The sequence below is a fragment of the Hippichthys cyanospilos genome, chromosome 2 (assembly GCF_059441005.1).
Source record: "Hippichthys cyanospilos isolate Australia breed blue-spotted pipefish chromosome 2, RoL_Hcya_1.0, whole genome shotgun sequence".
Taxonomy (NCBI): domain Eukaryota; kingdom Metazoa; phylum Chordata; class Actinopteri; order Syngnathiformes; family Syngnathidae; genus Hippichthys; species Hippichthys cyanospilos.
This window is the reverse complement of record NC_142370.1, coordinates 777,288-799,691: the sequence shown is the minus strand read 5'-3', so window position 1 is coordinate 799,691 and position 22,404 is coordinate 777,288. Positions and strand designations below refer to the sequence as shown.

Sequence of the window (22,404 nt, the reverse complement as noted above, 5' to 3'; positions counted from 1 at the left end):
ACAGAAATTTCAATGTACAATGATGTTTTTAAAAAAACAGTCAAAATGTGCTCCACTCGGGCTGAAAACGCTGTTGGGGACATTTCATTAATGTTGACTATAAATCAAAAACTAAGCATTTTTCAGCTGAAATAATGAATGTAGTCCTCTTAATTCTTGCTTCTAAAGCATACGCAAGCAGAAATTTCAATGTAGAATGATGTTTTTAAAAAAACAGTCAAAATGTGCTCCACTCGGGCTGAAAACGCTTGTTTGGGACATTACATTAATGTTGACTATAAATCATAAACTAAGCATTTTTCAGCTGAAATAATGAATGTAGTCCTCTTAATTCTTGCTTCTAAAGCATACGCAAGCAGAAATTTCAATGTACAATGATGTTTTTAAAAAAACAGTCAAAATGTGCTCCACTCGGGCTGAAAACGCTGTTGGGGACATTTCATTAATGTTGACTATAAATCAAAAACTAAGCATTTTTCAGCTGAAATAATGAATGTAGTCCTCTTAATTCTTGCTTCTAAAGCATACGCAAGCAGAAATTTCAATGTACAATGATGTTTTTAAAAAAAACAGTCAAAATGTGCTCTACTCGGGCTGAAAACGCTGTTGGGGACATTTCATTAATGTTGACTATAAATCAAAAACTAAGCATTTTTCAGCTGAAATAATGAATGTAGTCCTCTTAATTCTTGCTTCTAAAGCATACGCAAGCAGAAATTTCAATGTACAATGATGTTTTTAAAAAAACAGTCAAAATGTGCTCCACTCGGGCTGAAAACGCTGTTGGGGACATTTCATTAATGTTGACTATAAATCATAAACTAAGCATTTTTCAGCTGAAATAATGAATGTAGTCCTCTTAATTCTTGCTTCTAAAGCATAAGCAAGCAGAAATTTTAATGTACAATGATGTTTTTAAAAAAACAGTCAAAATGTGCTCCACTCGGGCTGAAAACGCTTGTTTGGGACATTACATTAATGTTGACTATAAATCATAAACTAAGCATTTTTCAGCTGAAATAATGAATGTAGTCCTCTTAATTCTTGCTTCTAAAGCATACGCAAGCAGAAATTTCAATGTACAATGATGTTTTTAAAAAAATGGTCAAAATGTGCTCCACTCGGGCTGAAAACGCTTGTTTGGAACATTTCATTAATGTTGACTATAAATCATAAACTAAGCATTTTTCAGCTGAAATAATGAATGTAGTCCTCTTAATTCTTGCTTCTAAAGCATACGCAAGCAGAAATTTCAATGTACAATGATGTTTTTAAAAAAAACAGTCAAAATGTGCTCCACTCGGGCTGAAAACGCTGTTGGGGACATTTCATTAATGTTGACTATAAATCATAAACTAAGCATTTTTCAGCTGAAATAATGAATGTAGTCCTCTTAATTCTTGCTTCTAAAGCATACGCAAGCAGAAATTTCAATGTACAATGATGTTTTTAAAAAAACAGTCAAAATGTGCTCCACTCGTGCTGAAAACGCTTGTTTGGGACATTACATTAATGTTGACTATAAATCATAAACTAAGCATTTTTCAGCTGAAATAATGAATGTAGTCCTCTTAATTCTTGCTTCTAAAGCATACGCAAACAGAAATTTCAATGTACAATGATGTTTTTAAAAAAACAGTCAAAATGTGCTCCACTCGGGCTGAAAACGCTGTTGGGGACATTTCATTAATGTTGACTATAAATCAAAAACTAAGCATTTTTCAGCTGAAATAATGAATGTAGTCCTCTTAATTCTTGCTTCTAAAGCATACGCAAGCAGAAATTTCAATGTACAATGATGTTTTTAAAAAAACAGTCAAAATGTGCTCCACTCGGGCTGAAAACGCTTGTTTGGGACATTACATTAATGTTGACTATAAATCATAAACTAAGCATTTTTCAGCTGAAATATTGAATGTAGTCCTCTTAATTCTTGCTTCTAAAGCACACGCAAGCAGAAATTTCAATGTACAATGATGTTTTTAAAAAAACAGTCAAAACGTGCTCCACTCGGGCTGAAAACGCTGTTGGGGACATTTCATTAATGTTGACTATAAATCATAAACTAAGCATTTTTCAGCTGAAATAATGAATGTAGTCCTCTTAATTCTTGCTTCTAAAGCATACGCAAGCAGAAATTTCAATGTACAATGATGTTTTTAAAAAAAACAGTCAAAATGTGCTCCACTCGGGCTGAAAACGCTTGTTTGGGACATTACATTAATGTTGACTATAAATCATAAACTAAGCATTTTTCAGCTGAAATAATGAATGTAGTCCTCTTAATTCTTGCTTCTAAAGCATACGCAAGCAGAAATTTCAATGTACAATGATGTTTTTAAAAAAACAGTCAAAATGTGCTCCACTCGGGCTGAAAACGCTGTTGGGGACATTTCATTAATGTTGACTATAAATCATAAACTAAGCATTTTTCAGCTGAAATAATGAATGTAGTCCTCTTAATTCTTGCTTCTAAAGCATAAGCAAGCAGAAATTTTAATGTACAATGATGTTTTTAAAAAAAACAGTCAAAATGTGCTCCACTCGGGCTGAAAACGCTTGTTTGGGACATTACATTAATGTTGACTATAAATCATAAACTAAGCATTTTTCAGCTGAAATAATGAATGTAGTCCTCTTAATTCTTGCTTCTAAAGCATACGCAAGCAGAAATTTCAATGTACAATGATGTTTTTAAAAAAATGGTCAAAATGTGCTCCACTCGGGCTGAAAACGCTTGTTTGGAACATTTTATTAATGTTGACTATAAATCATAAACTAAGCATTTTTCAGCTGAAATAATGAATGTAGTCCTCTTAATTCTTGCTTCTAAAGCATACGCAAGCAGAAATTTCAATGTACAATGATGTTTTTAAAAAAACAGTCAAAATGTGCTCCACTCGGGCTGAAAACGCTTGTTTGGGACATTACATTAATGTTGACTATAAATCATAAACTAAGCACTTTTCAGCTGAAATAATGAATGTAGTCCTCTTAATTCTTGCTTCTAAAGCATACGCAAACAGAAATTTCAATGTAGAATGATGTTTTTAAAAAACGGTCAAAATGTGCTCCACTCGGGCTGAAAACGCTTGTTTGGGACATTACATTAATGTTGACTATAAATCATAAACTAAGCATTTTTCAGCTGAAATAATGAATGTAGTCCTCTTAATTCTTGCTTCTAAAGCATACGCAAACAGAAATTTCAATGTACAATGATGTTTTTAAAAAAACGGTCAAAATGTGCTCCACTCGGGCTGAAAACGCTTGTTTGGAACATTTCATTAATGTTGACTATAAATCATAAACTAAGCATTTTTCAGCTGAAATAATGAATGTAGTCCTCTTAATTCTTGCTTCTAAAGCATACGCAAGCAGAAATTTCAATGTACAATGATGTTTTTAAAAAAAACAGTCAAAATGTGCTCCACTCGGGCTGAAAACGCTGTTGGGGACATTTCATTAATGTTGACTATAAATCATAAACTAAGCATTTTTCAGCTGAAATAATGAATGTAGTCCTCTTAATTCTTGCTTCTAAAGCATACGCAAGCAGAAATTTCAATGTACAATGATGTTTTTAAAAAAACAGTCAAAATGTGCTCCACTCGGGCTGAAAACGCTTGTTTGGGACATTACATTAATGTTGACTATAAATCATAAACTAAGCATTTTTCAGCTGAAATAATGAATGTAGTCCTCTTAATTCTTGCTTCTAAAGCATACGCAAACAGAAATTTCAATGTACAATGATGTTTTTAAAAAAACGGTCAAAATGTGCTCCACTCGGGTGAAAACGCTGTTGGGGACATTTCATTAATGTTGACTATAAATCATAAACTAAGCATTTTTCAGCTGAAATAATGAATGTAGTCCTCTTAATTCTTGCTTCTAAAGCATACGCAAGCAGAAATTTCAATGTACAATGATGTTTTTAAAAAAACAGTCAAAATGTGCTCCACTCGGGCTGAAAACGCTTGTTTGGGACATTACATTAATGTTGACTATAAATCATAAACTAAGCATTTTTCAGCTGAAATAATGAATGTAGTCCTCTTAATTCTTGCTTCTAAAGCATACGCAAGCAGAAATTTCAATGTACAATGATGTTTTTAAAAAAATGGTCAAAATGTGCTCCACTCGGGCTGAAAACGCTTGTTTGGAACATTTCATTAATGTTGACTATAAATCATAAACTAAGCATTTTTCAGCTGAAATAATGAATGTAGTCCTCTTAATTCTTGCTTCTAAAGCATACGCAAGCAGAAATTTCAATGTACAATGATGTTTTTAAAAAAACAGTCAAAATGTGCTCCACTCGGGCTGAAAACGCTTGTTTGGGACATTACATTAATGTTGACTATAAATCATAAACTAAGCATTTTTCAGCTGAATTAATGAATGTAGTCCTCTTAATTCTTGCTTCTAAAGCATACGCAAACAGAAATTTCAATGTAGAATGATGTTTTTAAAAAAACGGTCAAAATGTGCTCCACTCGGGCTGAAAACGCTTGTTTGGGACATTACATTAATGTTGACTATAAATCATAAACTAAGCATTTTTCAGCTGAAATAATGAATGTAGTCCTCTTAATTCTTGCTTCTAAAGCATACGCAAGCAGAAATTTCAATGTACAATGATGTTTTTAAAAAAACAGTCAAAATGTGCTCCACTCGGGCTGAAAACGCTTGTTTGGGACATTACATTAATGTTGACTATAAATCATAAACTAAGCATTTTTCAGCTGAAATAATGAATGTAGTCCTCTTAATTCTTGCTTCTAAAGCATACGCAAACAGAAATTTCAATGTACAATGATGTTTTTAAAAAAACGGTCAAAATGTGCTCCACTCGGGCTGAAAACGCTTGTTTGGAACATTTCCTTAATGTTGACTATAAATCATAAACTAAGCATTTTTCAGCTGAAATAATGAATGTAGTCCTCTTAATTCTTGCTTCTAAAGCATACGCAAGCAGAAATTTCAATGTACAATGATGTTTTTAAAAAAATGGTCAAAATGTGCTCCACTCGGGCTGAAAACGCTTGTTTGGAACATTTCATTAATGTTGACTATAAATCATAAACTAAGCATTTTTCAGCTGAAATAATGAATGTAGTCCTCTTAATTCTTGCTTCTAAAGCATACGCAAGCAGAAATTTCAATGTACAATGATGTTTTTAAAAAAACAGTCAAAATGTGCTCCACTCGGGCTGAAAACGCTGTTGGGGACATTTCATTAATGTTGACTATAAATCATAAACTAAGCATTTTTCAGCTGAAATAATGAATGTAGTCCTCTTAATTCTTGCTTCTAAAGCATAAGCAAGCAGAAATTTTAATGTACAATGATGTTTTTAAAAAAACAGTCAAAATGTGCTCCACTCGGGCTGAAAACGCTTGTTTGGGACATTACATTAATGTTGACTATAAATCATAAACTAAGCATTTTTCAGCTGAAATAATGAATGTAGTCCTCTTAATTCTTGCTTCTAAAGCATACGCAAGCAGAAATTTCAATGTACAATGATGTTTTTAAAAAAATGGTCAAAATGTGCTCCACTCGGGCTGAAAACGCTTGTTTGGAACATTTTATTAATGTTGACTATAAATCATAAACTAAGCATTTTTCAGCTGAAATAATGAATGTAGTCCTCTTAATTCTTGCTTCTAAAGCATACGCAAGCAGAAATTTCAATGTACAATGATGTTTTTAAAAAAACAGTCAAAATGTGCTCCACTCGGGCTGAAAACGCTTGTTTGGGACATTACATTAATGTTGACTATAAATCATAAACTAAGCACTTTTCAGCTGAAATAATGAATGTAGTCCTCTTAATTCTTGCTTCTAAAGCATACGCAAACAGAAATTTCAATGTAGAATGATGTTTTTAAAAAACGGTCAAAATGTGCTCCACTCGGGCTGAAAACGCTTGTTTGGGACATTACATTAATGTTGACTATAAATCATAAACTAAGCATTTTTCAGCTGAAATAATGAATGTAGTCCTCTTAATTCTTGCTTCTAAAGCATACGCAAACAGAAATTTCAATGTACAATGATGTTTTTAAAAAAACGGTCAAAATGTGCTCCACTCGGGCTGAAAACGCTTGTTTGGAACATTTCATTAATGTTGACTATAAATCATAAACTAAGCATTTTTCAGCTGAAATAATGAATGTAGTCCTCTTAATTCTTGCTTCTAAAGCATACGCAAGCAGAAATTTCAATGTACAATGATGTTTTTAAAAAAAACAGTCAAAATGTGCTCCACTCGGGCTGAAAACGCTGTTGGGGACATTTCATTAATGTTGACTATAAATCATAAACTAAGCATTTTTCAGCTGAAATAATGAATGTAGTCCTCTTAATTCTTGCTTCTAAAGCATACGCAAGCAGAAATTTCAATGTACAATGATGTTTTTAAAAAAACAGTCAAAATGTGCTCCACTCGGGCTGAAAACGCTTGTTTGGGACATTACATTAATGTTGACTATAAATCATAAACTAAGCATTTTTCAGCTGAAATAATGAATGTAGTCCTCTTAATTCTTGCTTCTAAAGCATACGCAAACAGAAATTTCAATGTACAATGATGTTTTTAAAAAAACGGTCAAAATGTGCTCCACTCGGGTGAAAACGCTGTTGGGGACATTTCATTAATGTTGACTATAAATCATAAACTAAGCATTTTTCAGCTGAAATAATGAATGTAGTCCTCTTAATTCTTGCTTCTAAAGCATAAGCAAGCAGAAATTTTAATGTACAATGATGTTTTTAAAAAAACAGTCAAAATGTGCTCCACTCGGGCTGAAAACACTTGTTTGGGACATTACATTAATGTTGACTATAAATCATAAACTAAGCATTTTTCAGCTGAAATAATGAATGTAGTCCTCTTAATTCTTGCTTCTAAAGCATACGCAAGCAGAAATTTCAATGTACAATGATGTTTTTAAAAAAATGGTCAAAATGTGCTCCACTCGGGCTGAAAACGCTTGTTTGGAACATTTCATTAATGTTGACTATAAATCATAAACTAAGCATTTTTCAGCTGAAATAATGAATGTAGTCCTCTTAATTCTTGCTTCTAAAGCATACGCAAGCAGAAATTTCAATGTACAATGATGTTTTTAAAAAAAACAGTCAAAATGTGCTCCACTCGGGCTGAAAACGCTGTTGGGGACATTTCATTAATGTTGACTATAAATCATAAACTAAGCATTTTTCAGCTGAAATAATGAATGTAGTCCTCTTAATTCTTGCTTCTAAAGCATACGCAAGCAGAAATTTCAATGTACAATGATGTTTTTAAAAAAACGGTCAAAATGTGCTCCACTCGGGTGAAAACGCTGTTGGGGACATTTCATTAATGTTGACTATAAATCATAAACTAAGCATTTTTCAGCTGAAATAATGAATGTAGTCCTCTTAATTCTTGCTTCTAAAGCATACGCAAGCAGAAATTTCAATGTACAATGATGTTTTTAAAAAAACAGTCAAAATGTGCTCCACTCGGGCTGAAAACGCTTGTTTGGGACATTACATTAATGTTGACTATAAATCATAAACTAAGCATTTTTCAGCTGAAATATTGAATGTAGTCCTCTTAATTCTTGCTTCTAAAGCATACGCAAGCAGAAATTTCAATGTACAATGATGTTTTTAAAAAAACAGTCAAAACGTGCTCCACTCGGGCTGAAAACGCTGTTGGGGACATTTCATTAATGTTGACTATAAATCATAAACTAAGCATTTTTCAGCTGAAATAATGAATGTAGTCCTCTTAATTCTTGCTTCTAAAGCATACGCAAGCAGAAATTTCAATGTACAATGATGTTTTTAAAAAAACAGTCAAAATGTGCTCCACTCGGGCTGAAAACGCTTGTTTGGGACATTACATTAATGTTGACTATAAATCATAAACTAAGCATTTTTCAGCTGAAATAATGAATGTAGTCCTCTTAATTCTTGCTTCTAAAGCATACGCAAGCAGAAATTTCAATGTACAATGATGTTTTTAAAAAAACAGTCAAAATGTGCTCCACTCGGGCTGAAAACGCTGTTGGGGACATTTCATTAATGTTGACTATAAATCATAAACTAAGCATTTTTCAGCTGAAATAATGAATGTAGTCCTCTTAATTCTTGCTTCTAAAGCATAAGCAAGCAGAAATTTTAATGTACAATGATGTTTTTAAAAAAACAGTCAAAATGTGCTCCACTCGGGCTGAAAACGCTTGTTTGGGACATTACATTAATGTTGACTATAAATCATAAACTAAGCATTTTTCAGCTGAAATAATGAATGTAGTCCTCTTAATTCTTGCTTCTAAAGCATACGCAAGCAGAAATTTCAATGTACAATGATGTTTTTAAAAAAATGGTCAAAATGTGCTCCACTCGGGCTGAAAACGCTTGTTTGGAACATTTTATTAATGTTGACTATAAATCATAAACTAAGCATTTTTCAGCTGAAATAATGAATGTAGTCCTCTTAATTCTTGCTTCTAAAGCATACGCAAGCAGAAATTTCAATGTACAATGATGTTTTTAAAAAAACAGTCAAAATGTGCTCCACTCGGGCTGAAAACGCTTGTTTGGGACATTACATTAATGTTGACTATAAATCATAAACTAAGCACTTTTCAGCTGAAATAATGAATGTAGTCCTCTTAATTCTTGCTTCTAAAGCATACGCAAGCAGAAATTTCAATGTACAATGATGTTTTTAAAAAAACAGTCAAAATGTGCTCCACTCGGGCTGAAAACGCTTGTTTGGGACATTACATTAATGTTGACTATAAATCATAAACTAAGCATTTTTCAGCTGAAATAATGAATGTAGTCCTCTTAATTCTTGCTTCTAAAGCATACGCAAGCAGAAATTTCAATGTACAATGATGTTTTTAAAAAAACAGTCAAAATGTGCTCCACTCGGGTTGAAAACGCTTGTTTGGGACATTACATTAATGTTGACTATAAATCATAAACTAAGCATTTTTCAGCTGAAATAATGAATGTAGTCCTCTTAATTCTTGCTTCTAAAGCATACGCAAACAGAAATTTCAATGTAGAATGATGTTTTTAAAAAAACGGTCAAAATGTGCTCCACTCGGGCTGAAAACGCTTGTTTGGGACATTACATTAATGTTGACTATAAATCATAAACTAAGCATTTTTCAGCTGAAATAATGAATGTAGTCCTCTTAATTCTTGCTTCTAAAGCATACGCAAGCAGAAATTTCAATGTACAATGATGTTTTTAAAAAAAACGGTCAAAATGTGCTCCACTCGGGCTGAAAACGCTGTTGGGGACATTACATTAATGTTGACTATAAATCATAAACTAAGCATTTTTCAGCTGAAATAATGAATGTAGTCCTCTTAATTCTTGCTTCTAAAGCATAAGCAAGCAGAAATTTTAATGTACAATGATGTTTTTAAAAAAACAGTCAAAATGTGCTCCACTCGGGCTGAAAACGCTTGTTTGGGACATTACATTAATGTTGACTATAAATCATAAACTAAGCATTTTTCAGCTGAAATAATGAATGTAGTCCTCTTAATTCTTGCTTCTAAAGCATACGCAAGCAGAAATTTCAATGTACAATGATGTTTTTAAAAAAAACAGTCAAAATGTGCTCCACTCGGGCTGAAAACGCTGTTGGGGACATTTCATTAATGTTGACTATAAATCATAAACTAAGCATTTTTCAGCTGAAATAATGAATGTAGTCCTCTTAATTCTTGCTTCTAAAGCATACGCAAGCAGAAATTTCAATGTACAATGATGTTTTTAAAAAAACAGTCAAAATGTGCTCCACTCGGGCTGAAAACGCTTGTTTGGGACATTACATTAATGTTGACTATAAATCATAAACTAAGCATTTTTCAGCTGAAATAATGAATGTAGTCCTCTTAATTCTTGCTTCTAAAGCATACGCAAACAGAAATTTCAATGTAGAATGATGTTTTTAAAAAACGGTCAAAATGTGCTCCACTCGGGCTGAAAACTCTTGTTTGGGACATTACATTAATGTTGACTATAAATCATAAACTAAGCATTTTTCAGCTGAAATAATGAATGTAGTCCTCTTAATTCTTGCTTCTAAAGCATACGCAAACAGAAATTTCAATGTACAATGATGTTTTTAAAAAAACGGTCAAAATGTGCTCCACTCGGGCTGAAAACGCTTGTTTGGAACATTTCATTAATGTTGACTATAAATCATAAACTAAGCATTTTTCAGCTGAAATAATGAATGTAGTCCTCTTAATTCTTGCTTCTAAAGCATACGCAAGCAGAAATTTCAATGTACAATGATGTTTTTAAAAAAAACAGTCAAAATGTGCTCCACTCGGGCTGAAAACGCTGTTGGGGACATTTCATTAATGTTGACTATAAATCATAAACTAAGCATTTTTCAGCTGAAATAATGAATGTAGTCCTCTTAATTCTTGCTTCTAAAGCATACGCAAGCAGAAATTTCAATGTACAATGATGTTTTTAAAAAAAACAGTCAAAATGTGCTCCACTCGGGCTGAAAACGCTGTTGGGGACATTTCATTAATGTTGACTATAAATCATAAACTAAGCATTTTTCAGCTGAAATAATGAATGTAGTCCTCTTAATTCTTGCTTCTAAAGCATACGCAAGCAGAAATTTCAATGTACAATGATGTTTTTAAAAAAACAGTCAAAATGTGCTCCACTCGGGCTGAAAACGCTTGTTTGGGACATTACATTAATGTTGACTATAAATCATAAACTAAGCATTTTTCAGCTGAAATAATGAATGTAGTCCTCTTAATTCTTGCTTCTAAAGCATACGCAAACAGAAATTTCAATGTAGAATGATGTTTTTAAAAAACGGTCAAAATGTGCTCCACTCGGGCTGAAAACTCTTGTTTGGGACATTACATTAATGTTGACTATAAATCATAAACTAAGCATTTTTCAGCTGAAATAATGAATGTAGTCCTCTTAATTCTTGCTTCTAAAGCATACGCAAACAGAAATTTCAATGTACAATGATGTTTTTAAAAAAACGGTCAAAATGTGCTCCACTCGGGCTGAAAACGCTTGTTTGGAACATTTCATTAATGTTGACTATAAATCATAAACTAAGCATTTTTCAGCTGAAATAATGAATGTAGTCCTCTTAATTCTTGCTTCTAAAGCATACGCAAGCAGAAATTTCAATGTACAATGATGTTTTTAAAAAAAACAGTCAAAATGTGCTCCACTCGGGCTGAAAACGCTGTTGGGGACATTTCATTAATGTTGACTATAAATCATAAACTAAGCATTTTTCAGCTGAAATAATGAATGTAGTCCTCTTAATTCTTGCTTCTAAAGCATACGCAAGCAGAAATTTCAATGTACAATGATGTTTTTAAAAAAACAGTCAAAATGTGCTCCACTCGTGCTGAAAACGCTTGTTTGGGACATTACATTAATGTTGACTATAAATCATAAACTAAGCATTTTTCAGCTGAAATAATGAATGTAGTCCTCTTAATTCTTGCTTCTAAAGCATACGCAAACAGAAATTTCAATGTACAATGATGTTTTTAAAAAAACAGTCAAAATGTGCTCCACTCGGGCTGAAAACGCTGTTGGGGACATTTCATTAATGTTGACTATAAATCAAAAACTAAGCATTTTTCAGCTGAAATAATGAATGTAGTCCTCTTAATTCTTGCTTCTAAAGCATACGCAAGCAGAAATTTCAATGTAGAATGATGTTTTTAAAAAAACAGTCAAAATGTGCTCCACTCGGGCTGAAAACGCTTGTTTGGGACATTACATTAATGTTGACTATAAATCATAAACTAAGCATTTTTCAGCTGAAATAATGAATGTAGTCCTCTTAATTCTTGCTTCTAAAGCATACGCAAGCAGAAATTTCAATGTACAATGATGTTTTTAAAAAAACAGTCAAAATGTGCTCCACTCGGGCTGAAAACGCTGTTGGGGACATTTCATTAATGTTGACTATAAATCAAAAACTAAGCATTTTTCAGCTGAAATAATGAATGTAGTCCTCTTAATTCTTGCTTCTAAAGCATACGCAAGCAGAAATTTCAATGTACAATGATGTTTTTAAAAAAAACAGTCAAAATGTGCTCCACTCGGGCTGAAAACGCTGTTGGGGACATTTCATTAATGTTGACTATAAATCAAAAACTAAGCATTTTTCAGCTGAAATAATGAATGTAGTCCTCTTAATTCTTGCTTCTAAAGCATACGCAAGCAGAAATTTCAATGTACAATGATGTTTTTAAAAAAACAGTCAAAATGTGCTCCACTCGGGCTGAAAACGCTGTTGGGGACATTTCATTAATGTTGACTATAAATCATAAACTAAGCATTTTTCAGCTGAAATAATGAATGTAGTCCTCTTAATTCTTGCTTCTAAAGCATAAGCAAGCAGAAATTTTAATGTACAATGATGTTTTTAAAAAAACAGTCAAAATGTGCTCCACTCGGGCTGAAAACGCTTGTTTGGGACATTACATTAATGTTGACTATAAATCATAAACTAAGCATTTTTCAGCTGAAATAATGAATGTAGTCCTCTTAATTCTTGCTTCTAAAGCATACGCAAGCAGAAATTTCAATGTACAATGATGTTTTTAAAAAAATGGTCAAAATGTGCTCCACTCGGGCTGAAAACGCTTGTTTGGAACATTTCATTAATGTTGACTATAAATCATAAACTAAGCATTTTTCAGCTGAAATAATGAATGTAGTCCTCTTAATTCTTGCTTCTAAAGCATACGCAAGCAGAAATTTCAATGTACAATGATGTTTTTAAAAAAAACAGTCAAAATGTGCTCCACTCGGGCTGAAAACGCTGTTGGGGACATTTCATTAATGTTGACTATAAATCATAAACTAAGCATTTTTCAGCTGAAATAATGAATGTAGTCCTCTTAATTCTTGCTTCTAAAGCATACGCAAGCAGAAATTTCAATGTACAATGATGTTTTTAAAAAAACAGTCAAAATGTGCTCCACTCGTGCTGAAAACGCTTGTTTGGGACATTACATTAATGTTGACTATAAATCATAAACTAAGCATTTTTCAGCTGAAATAATGAATGTAGTCCTCTTAATTCTTGCTTCTAAAGCATACGTGTGAAGGGAATCATATATTAGGTTGTTATCATTATGTTCTTAGTTCATTGTTACCCATTTATGCAATCCTAGTTCATCTTGACCCTGTCCTTAGATAGAACTGTTGACGCACGAAAGTGTGAGCCGGGACCTTGGCCCAGCTGCCGGTGGCGCCCGGCTGGCTCTTTTGTTGTGTCTTGTAATCTGCTATGCTTCTATTCAATAAAAGCCGGGGGGAACGGCTGGGCAAGTGGAAAACTGGCGTTGGAAGACCCACGAGTTACATTTGCTCAAGCTTTTTTCCCTGCGCCGGCGTAGAAAAGTCAATCTTGGCTGGTCTGAGTTACTCTTTTTGCTGTTTAAGCAGCTAGGCTTGTCCTAGTCTTCTTTTCTGAGATTTCTCTGACATTCTAACTTGGTCCTTCGAGCCGGATGGTTAAGAAGCCTTCTCTTCGGTGGACGATCGACGACAGCTGAACCAATCGGTATACCGTCGGAATCCGTTTGATTCTGGAAGCCCTCCTTTCCACGAGGCCAGACGTCGGACACCGCTCACCGGAGGAACGCAAACACCATCCAACGAACCAGAGTGACTCGACCAGCGGAGAGATTGCAAGAACAAAAGGTCAGTCTGACGAGTCTGAATTGTCCACCGGATGTTAAACGTGCGGTCCATCGGACCTTAAACGGGCGGTCCATCGGACCTTAAACGGGCGGTCCATCGGACCTTAAACGTGCGGTCCATCGGACCTTAAACGAGTGGTCCATCGGACCTTAAACGTGTGGTCCATCGGACCTTAAAAGTGCGGTCCATCGGACCTTAAACGTGCGGTCCATCGGACCTTAAACGAGCGGTCCATCGGACCTTAAACGGGCGGTCCATCGGACCTTAAACGTGCGGTCCATCGGACCTTAAACGACCGTCTTGACGGGTTCAGTCTGACGAGACTGGCTGGTCCATTGGACCTTAAACGTATAGTCAATTGGACTTTAAACAAACGGCCTGACTTAAAAAAGAGAAAGTTTAACATCCGGTGCACAGTTGCTGATCATTTTTTGTGATGTATGAGTGTGGAATGAATGTGGAGTGGTTGTCCTGAGTGACGGGAAATCTAAAACTGGTGAAACGGTCGTGAGTATAAACACCTGGGGATATCCGCCTTTCGAGGTAGAAGCTCGGTATCCGACACGACACCAGGCACGTAGCATTTCTCCCGTGACGAAGGAAACATAGTTAATCATGAGAAAAAAAAAAGAAATAAGTCCTCCGAGGCCGCAACTCGGCCCAAGGAGGCAAAATGGGAAAAGGAATGTTGTTGTTTTGTGGATGAATCGAAGGAAAAAGTACGTCGGGCAGAGATAGATAGCAGAGAAAGTACTAAGTATGTGGAAAAATGGAAAATCCAATATGGTTTTTCAGGAGACGTGGATGATTGTGGTGGATTGGAGAAAGTGTTGCGGAAGTTGTCATTGAAGGACAGGGAAAGGATTGAAAACAGTGATGGTTAACGGTGGTTTAAACGCAAGGCTTTAGTTGATAGAGCCAAACCGAAACGACCATGGAAGGTGGCCGAGAAAAAAAAGGAAAGCAGATGATGATTTGACCGCAGCCACTAACCTGTCGGCAACTAACACAGCCAGACAGTAAACCCAAATTAACGGTGGAAAACAGACACCAACAATTCGTACCTGAGTTTACCAGCATATTCTTAAACCCAGACACCTGAGGTTTTCAGAGGCGGAGTTGACAACCAGGCAAGACCGTGGCCACGGCAGTAAGACCCTTTTCGGGACTGGGTCTCAGCTCCACATCTGAGTACTGAGGGTTGACATGAAGCCAAAGGAGTGAAGCCATTTGAAATGGTGTGTGCAAAAAGTGTGTCTTGTACGTGCTTAACAAAGTCCACATATACGTTGTAAACTGCATGTTGTGTGATGTGGATCTGCGTGTGTATCTGTCAGTTTGCTGGTGTGTAACTATTGGTGTGTTACATGTTTGTATGTTAGATTGTTAGAAATAAACAATGATATTTGTTGAAATTTGGCTAAAATACATTGTTAGATCGGGCTTGATCTAGTCTGCATGGTTAAAAGTCAAAATGACAAATTTGAGATGGTTTCAAACCTGAGGTTTGTGGGCAGAAACTGGTCCATTCACAGGGTTAATTCTCAGCACACAGGTGAAATGAGAAAAATGGAAAAATATATTATGGGATCAGTTGAGACTAAATTAAGAATTAGGATGTTTCCAAATGCTAGATTAACTGGCAATGAATAATTAGTGGTTGAAACACAAATAAAATACACAAAGTTGTTGTGTTATATGTGAGGCTATGCCAGGGGTGGATAGCCAGATGACGTTGAATTATAAATGTTATAAATGATAGCCAGCTTGGGAGACTGTGGTATGAAAATGAGAAGTGATTGTGAGTGTAAGTTTGTGAAGCTTGCTCTGTTGAAATTTTCACACAGTTTGCTGCATGTGTTGCTGTTATTGTTGTTGTCATAGTTGTGGGAATTGTCGTTTTTGCTAAAGTTGATTTTGTTGATGTTGCTGTTGTTGTTCTTCAAAGTGGAAAATATTTGTAATTGGCAAATTGATAGAGACCACTGAATTTGTTAGAACAAAGCTGAAGAAAAATTTCAAATAGCAAAATCGATAAAAGAGAAAAAGTTGAATCTGGAAATAGCAGCAGCCACTAAATGACCTGTAGAAAAAATAAAACAGCCAAGTAGACACCAAACAAAGCTGCTTGCGAGAATTGCAGATAACAGGACAAACAGAGGCGCGGAGAGCAGGGGTGGCAATCAGAGGCCTCTGCCTCCCTTTTTGACCGTGACTGCGACTTTTTTTTTCGTAATTTATCCTCCACTTTCTGAAAACAGGAATGCGACCCTTCTCTACCAACCACACCTGTATAGAAAATTGCATAGACACGTGATAGGGAGTTGTATTTCATGATCCAAGTAGCAAACCCTGCATGTTAAGACAAAAGGAGGCAGGAAGGACAGAATTATTTTTGTATACTGGCCCTGCAAAATACAAGTACGCAAAAGCGGAAGAAAGCCTGGCACCTTACAAAATATGAATTTAAAAGGTAGAAGATTGATGCCTTATATGTAATAATTGTTTGAAGAGATTAGCATGATAGGATCAGGTCTTACAGTAAAATAGATTCAACTGTGCAAAAGGAGGATGAACCAGTTGATATGTTAATTGTTTGATATAGTATAGTTTGCAAGAGTTTTCTAAAAACAAATCGCATTATGGTAGATAATGGATAAACAGGCTGAACATATTGACAGCAGCTGAGAAAATGCAAGGCTAAATGGAACTATACGACAAACAAAAATGTAGATGTGAGTGACCTCCAACACTCAGAGATTAGATAAATCGACTATTCAGCTGAGAGTGGAGTAGAAGAAGAAAAGTAGAAGAATGTAGGGGAGAAAACAGACATTCTGGTGTGATGGAGAAGTGGAAGTGTGTTGTGTTGGAAACAGGAATTGTGGTAGCGGAAAAGAAGGATGTAAGAGAGAGTTGAAAGACAAAATTGAATGCATAAGGATGTTGGCGTTGTGGCAAGAAAGATTTTGGGCAAGTGGAAACAAATGGAAGAAGGTTGGCAGAACTAATGAGATAAGGATGGCAGAATTGTTACTGACAGACAAAAGGAGGCCATTGCGAAAGCCCAAAAACTCAGACTAAAAGACAAATGATGTCATTTTTGAGGCTGATGAATTATTGTAGCATATGGATTCCAAAATTTGTTTTGAATTGACTAGGCCACTGCTTGATATCAGTTATGAAAAAAGCTGACGAGGCAGTTGACAGTGTGAAATTGGAATTGGTTTAATTCATCCGTATTGACACTACCGGATTACAGCAAACCATTTGAGCAAAGAGTGACCGCTAAACAGGGATTCATGACTTCAGTTTTGTTGCAGAAGCATGACGGGAAACTGAGGCCAGTCAAATTTTACTCTGAGGAATTGGATGCAGTTGCTGGGCCGACCCCTGAAGGCGTTCAGGTGGTGCTGGCTGCAGCATTGGCTGGGGAGGCTTCAGTGGAGGTTGTGTTGTTTCACTCCCTCACGTTGAGGGTTCCCTATGTATTTGTTTTGTTGCTGGAAACCCCCCACCCCAAAAAATGACACTCTTATCGCCTGCATGACATTTATATTGCACCGCGGTTCTTGTATCACAGGGACACATTATAATTGTTAAATGTGGAGCATCAAACCCAGCGACACCTTTGCCCACGCCTGTAGACGGCACCCCACACGACTGTGGAAGCCACGCCCAAATTTCCACCAAACCAAGACCTGACCTGAATGACACCCCTCTCCCGACTGGAGAAGTTGTTTTTTTTTTTGACGGTTCAGCTAGCAAAGGGGAAGACGGCCGCAAAAGGGTGGGATATGTAGTAAATTTTGTTTTAAGGAACATTAAAATCGACATGTTCATTGCAAGCAGATGAATTGGCCGCGCTAATCAAAGCGTGTGAAATTTTTGAAAGCAAAGATGTTACAATATGGACAGACAGCGAGTATGGCATGTGTTTTATCAACTTTGGGCTAACCGCGGCTTCCAAACCACAACAAGAAAAGAAATGACCAAATTACAGCAGGAAACCGATTAGGCAAACGAAGCAGCCAAAGAAACAGTCATAGGTGTGCCCACAGTTGCCAAAGCACAAGACAACCGCTTGATATCAAGGAAAACATCAGCTCCTAAACTGTAGCAGCAAAAATGGCTAAATAAAGGAGCATAACAAGATGTTGAAGAAAAAAGTAGATTGGCGGTTAGAAAACCATGGTTACTAAAATTCTGATTTGAATGAGCAGCAAAGTTGACACATGAGCTTTGCCATGTGTCAACAGGGGGGAATATGCATGATCAGTTGCATATGGGTTCACTTTTTATACTCAAAATGTTTGTGTTTTTTGTAAATGTTGTGATATCTGTTTTTGCAATAATGCGCAAGTTTATTTGTGACCACATAGAGGCAAATTTCCAGATTTCATATGATATATATGGATGACATTGAATCAAATAAGGCATTAGGAAAGCAATATTGTTTCGTCATATTAGATGCATTCTTAAAGTGGGTTGACTTCCCAACAGCGCATTGTGATGCAAAAACAGTTGTCAAAGCATTGTGTGATCGAATCATACTGACATTTGGCAGTCTGAGAGTAATTAGAAGTGACAATTGATTGCATTTTGTGAAAAAAGCTGTTACTAAAGTTGGAGAACTGTTGAATATCAGAAGGGCTTGTTGAAAGAACAAATGGGACAGTCAAGGCCATACGCATAAAAACAATGCAAGTGATAAAGAGACAGCGACCAGATTGCATTCTTATTGTGGCCACAGAAATGAGATTTGTTCCGCTGAAGGAAAAACTTTATCACCATTTGAAATAGTATATGGAGGACCATACGGACTAGCAGACTTAACCCATGACCAGCCACCTAGTGGATGTTCTTTTCCAGTTCACATGAAAAGACTGTTTGGCACAAGGGAGATGCATAAGCACAATGACTGGCCAGTGTGTTCTATCCCACAGAAAACCCGGGTCCAGATCGGAGACCAGGTGTTCCTCAAGGTGCTGACGACCTCGTTGGGACAGTGAACGCTGGGATGGCCCGTTCCAGATGATTGCAGCGACACCAACTGCAGTGAAAGTTGAAGGACGCGACGGGTGGATCCACCAGTCGCAGTGCAAGATCCTTCGACCCCCTGTTGATGGGCCTAGCGACGCCAGTCCCTCGAAGTGAGGATCAGCACCCCCAAGTGCACGGACGGTGCACCAACGAAAGACCACAGTGGAAGAAAGGGTTTTTGTGGTAAACACACCCCTCTCAGGAGAATGGCCTGTCCGCCAGCACTCTTCCGAGCAGCATGCGGCTTGATGCTGGGCGGCGCCCTTGTGTCCGGACGACCAACCATGCCTACCTCAGACAGACAGCGTTTGCCCACCAGCGTCATGGGCAACCTCCAGCTCCAGACGGACATCACAGGAACAGCGATAAAACGCTACGTTTGTTTCAGTGTTGAGAACTCCACCCATTGGTCCAAATGCAACACTGACAAACCACCAGTCCCAATCACCAGACAAACTTCCGTCTATTTTTGATGCGATTGGCATGCCTTGGAGCATTCCTGACAAAGACAAATTGATTGACAAAGCAAATGCAGCGGGTTCGCATTTGCCATATTTGGTGCTCTATTTCCAGTGACTGTGTACAAACACACCGATTTTTTTCAATGATGTCTATCATAAAGTATACTCGTCGACTGATATCGCGGACGCACCTTCTACGCACACAGCTTCACAACTACATGCTACTTCACTTATGACTATTCAAAACAGACAGGCACTCGACATGACTGGCAGAAAAGGGTGGCCTGTGCAAGCTTTTGCCATCAGGTGAATGTTGCGCATTTATTCCTTTACACACTTTGTCCAATGGCTCGTTGTCGGAGACACTGACATTGCTCAGGGAGTACAGACTGAGGACTCAAAGTATGGAGGGAGTTGAGCTCAACCCCTTCCTGCAGTGGTTGCAAGACTCCTTTGGCGACTGGAAGGGTGTAGCTGTGGCCATTGCCTCTGTCATCGCCTGGATTTTCGTGCTGTCATGTCTCTGCATAATCTGCGGTGTGCCCTTGTGTAAGATCTGTGCCACCAAAATCATGGATGCTATCGAATTCAAAATAGCGGCGCAAGTGACCGTGGCCATGACTGGCTATCAACCTGTTGACTCCGACTCTGACTCCAACTCCGACTCCGACAATGACTCCGACTCTGATAACGACTCAACTTCTGTGTGAACCATTTATGATGCACCTACGGAAAAGGTTTCAGACGTAGGATGTTGATGTGCCATGGTTTGCAATATGTATATACATGTATTGGACCAAAAACAGCTTTAGCTTTTGCTTTTTCTTTTTCTTTTTCTTTGTAACAAGCTCTTGCTTGGGAAGGGTTTCTACCTTTTTCCCACTGGGTTTTTGGGTAGTTTTCTTCCCACTCAAGCAATAGCTTTTGACATCGTTTGATGTGTTTTCATAATGATAATCAGGGGGGATATGTGAAGGGAATCATATATTAGGTTGTTATCATTATGTTCTTAGTTCATTGTTACCCATTTATGCAATCCTAGTTCATCTTGACCCTGTCCTTAGATAGAACTGTTGACGCACGAAAGTGTGAGCCGGGACCTTGGCCCAGCTGCCGGTGGCGCCCGGCTGGCTCTTTTGTTGTGTCTTGTAATCTGCTATGCTTCTATTCAATAAAAGCCGGGGGGAACGGCTGGGCAAGTGGAAAACTGGCGTTGGAAGACCCACGAGTTACATTTGCTCAAGCTTTTTTCCCTGCGCCGGCGTAGAAAAGTCAATCTTGGCTGGTCTGAGTTACTCTTTTTGCTGTTTAAGCAGCTAGGCTTGTCCTAGTCTTCTTTTCTGAGATTTCTCTGACAATACGCAAACAGAAATTTCAATGTACAATGATGTTTTTAAAAAAACAGTCAAAATGTGCTCCACTCGGGCTGAAAACGCTGTTGGGGACATTTCATTAATGTTGACTATAAATCAAAAACTAAGCATTTTTCAGCTGAAATAATGAATGTAGTCCTCTTAATTCTTGCTTCTAAAGCATACGCAAGCAGAAATTTCAATGTACAATGATGTTTTTAAAAAAACAGTCAAAATGTGCTCCACTCGGGCTGAAAACGCTTGTTTGGGACATTACATTAATGTTGACTATAAATCATAAACTAAGCATTTTTCAGCTGAAATATTGAATGTAGTCCTCTTAATTCTTGCTTCTAAAGCATACGCAAGCAGAAATTTCAATGTACAATGATGTTTTTAAAAAAACAGTCAAAACGTGCTCCACTCGGGCTGAAAACGCTGTTGGGGACATTTCATTAATGTTGACTATAAATCATAAACTAAGCATTTTTCAGCTGAAATAATGAATGTAGTCCTCTTAATTCTTGCTTCTAAAGCATACGCAAGCAGAAATTTCAATGTACAATGATGTTTTTAAAAAAACAGTCAAAATGTGCTCCACTCGGGCTGAAAACGCTTGTTTGGGACATTACATTAATGTTGACTATAAATCATAAACTAAGCATTTTTCAGCTGAAATAATGAATGTAGTCCTCTTAATTCTTGCTTCTAAAGCATACCCAAGCAGAAATTTCAATGTACAATGATGTTTTTAAAAAAACAGTCAAAATGTGCTCCACTCGGGCTGAAAACGCTGTTGGGGACATTTCATTAATGTTGACTATAAATCATAAACTAAGCATTTTTCAGCTGAAATAATGAATGTAGTCCTCTTAATTCTTGCTTCTAAAGCATAAGCAAGCAGAAATTTTAATGTACAATGATGTTTTTAAAAAAACAGTCAAAATGTGCTCCACTCGGGCTGAAAACGCTTGTTTGGGACATTACATTAATGTTGACTATAAATCATAAACTAAGCATTTTTCAGCTGAAATAATGAATGTAGTCCTCTTAATTCTTGCTTCTAAAGCATACGCAAGCAGAAATTTCAATGTACAATGATGTTTTTAAAAAAATGGTCAAAATGTGCTCCACTCGGGCTGAAAACGCTTGTTTGGAACATTTTATTAATGTTGACTATAAATCATAAACTAAGCATTTTTCAGCTGAAATAATGAATGTAGTCCTCTTAATTCTTGCTTCTAAAGCATACGCAAGCAGAAATTTCAATGTACAATGATGTTTTTAAAAAAACAGTCAAAATGTGCTCCACTCGGGCTGAAAACGCTTGTTTGGGACATTACATTAATGTTGACTATAAATCATAAACTAAGCACTTTTCAGCTGAAATAATGAATGTAGTCCTCTTAATTCTTGCTTCTAAAGCATACGCAAACAGAAATTTCAATGTAGAATGATGTTTTTAAAAAACGGTCAAAATGTGCTCCACTCGGGCTGAAAACGCTTGTTTGGGACATTACATTAATGTTGACTATAAATCATAAACTAAGCATTTTTCAGCTGAAATAATGAATGTAGTCCTCTTAATTCTTGCTTCTAAAGCATACGCAAACAGAAATTTCAATGTACAATGATGTTTTTAAAAAAACGGTCAAAATGTGCTCCACTCGGGCTGAAAACGCTTGTTTGGAACATTTCATTAATGTTGACTATAAATCATAAACTAAGCATTTTTCAGCTGAAATAATGAATGTAGTCCTCTTAATTCTTGCTTCTAAAGCATACGCAAGCAGA

General features: G+C 36.4%; 1 protein-coding gene across 1 annotated transcript; it reads left to right on the top strand.

Moving 5' to 3' along the window:
• The first annotated feature begins 13,618 nt into the window (after positions 1 to 13,618).
• LOC148426813 (uncharacterized) lies at positions 13,619 to 20,534 on the top strand. The gene is made up of 2 exons (XM_088408091.1): positions 13,619 to 13,754; positions 18,701 to 20,534. Exon 2 carries the CDS (start codon positions 19,663 to 19,665, stop codon positions 19,966 to 19,968), a length of 306 nt encoding a protein of 101 aa, XP_088264217.1. The 5' UTR covers positions 13,619 to 13,754; positions 18,701 to 19,662; the 3' UTR covers positions 19,969 to 20,534.
• Positions 20,535 to 22,404: the final 1,870 nt, after the last annotated feature.

Coding starts and splice junctions, on each gene's coding strand:
- LOC148426813 (XM_088408091.1), top strand. CDS start 19,663: ATGGAGGGAGTTGAGCTCAACCCCTTCCTGCAGTGGTTGCAAGACTCC.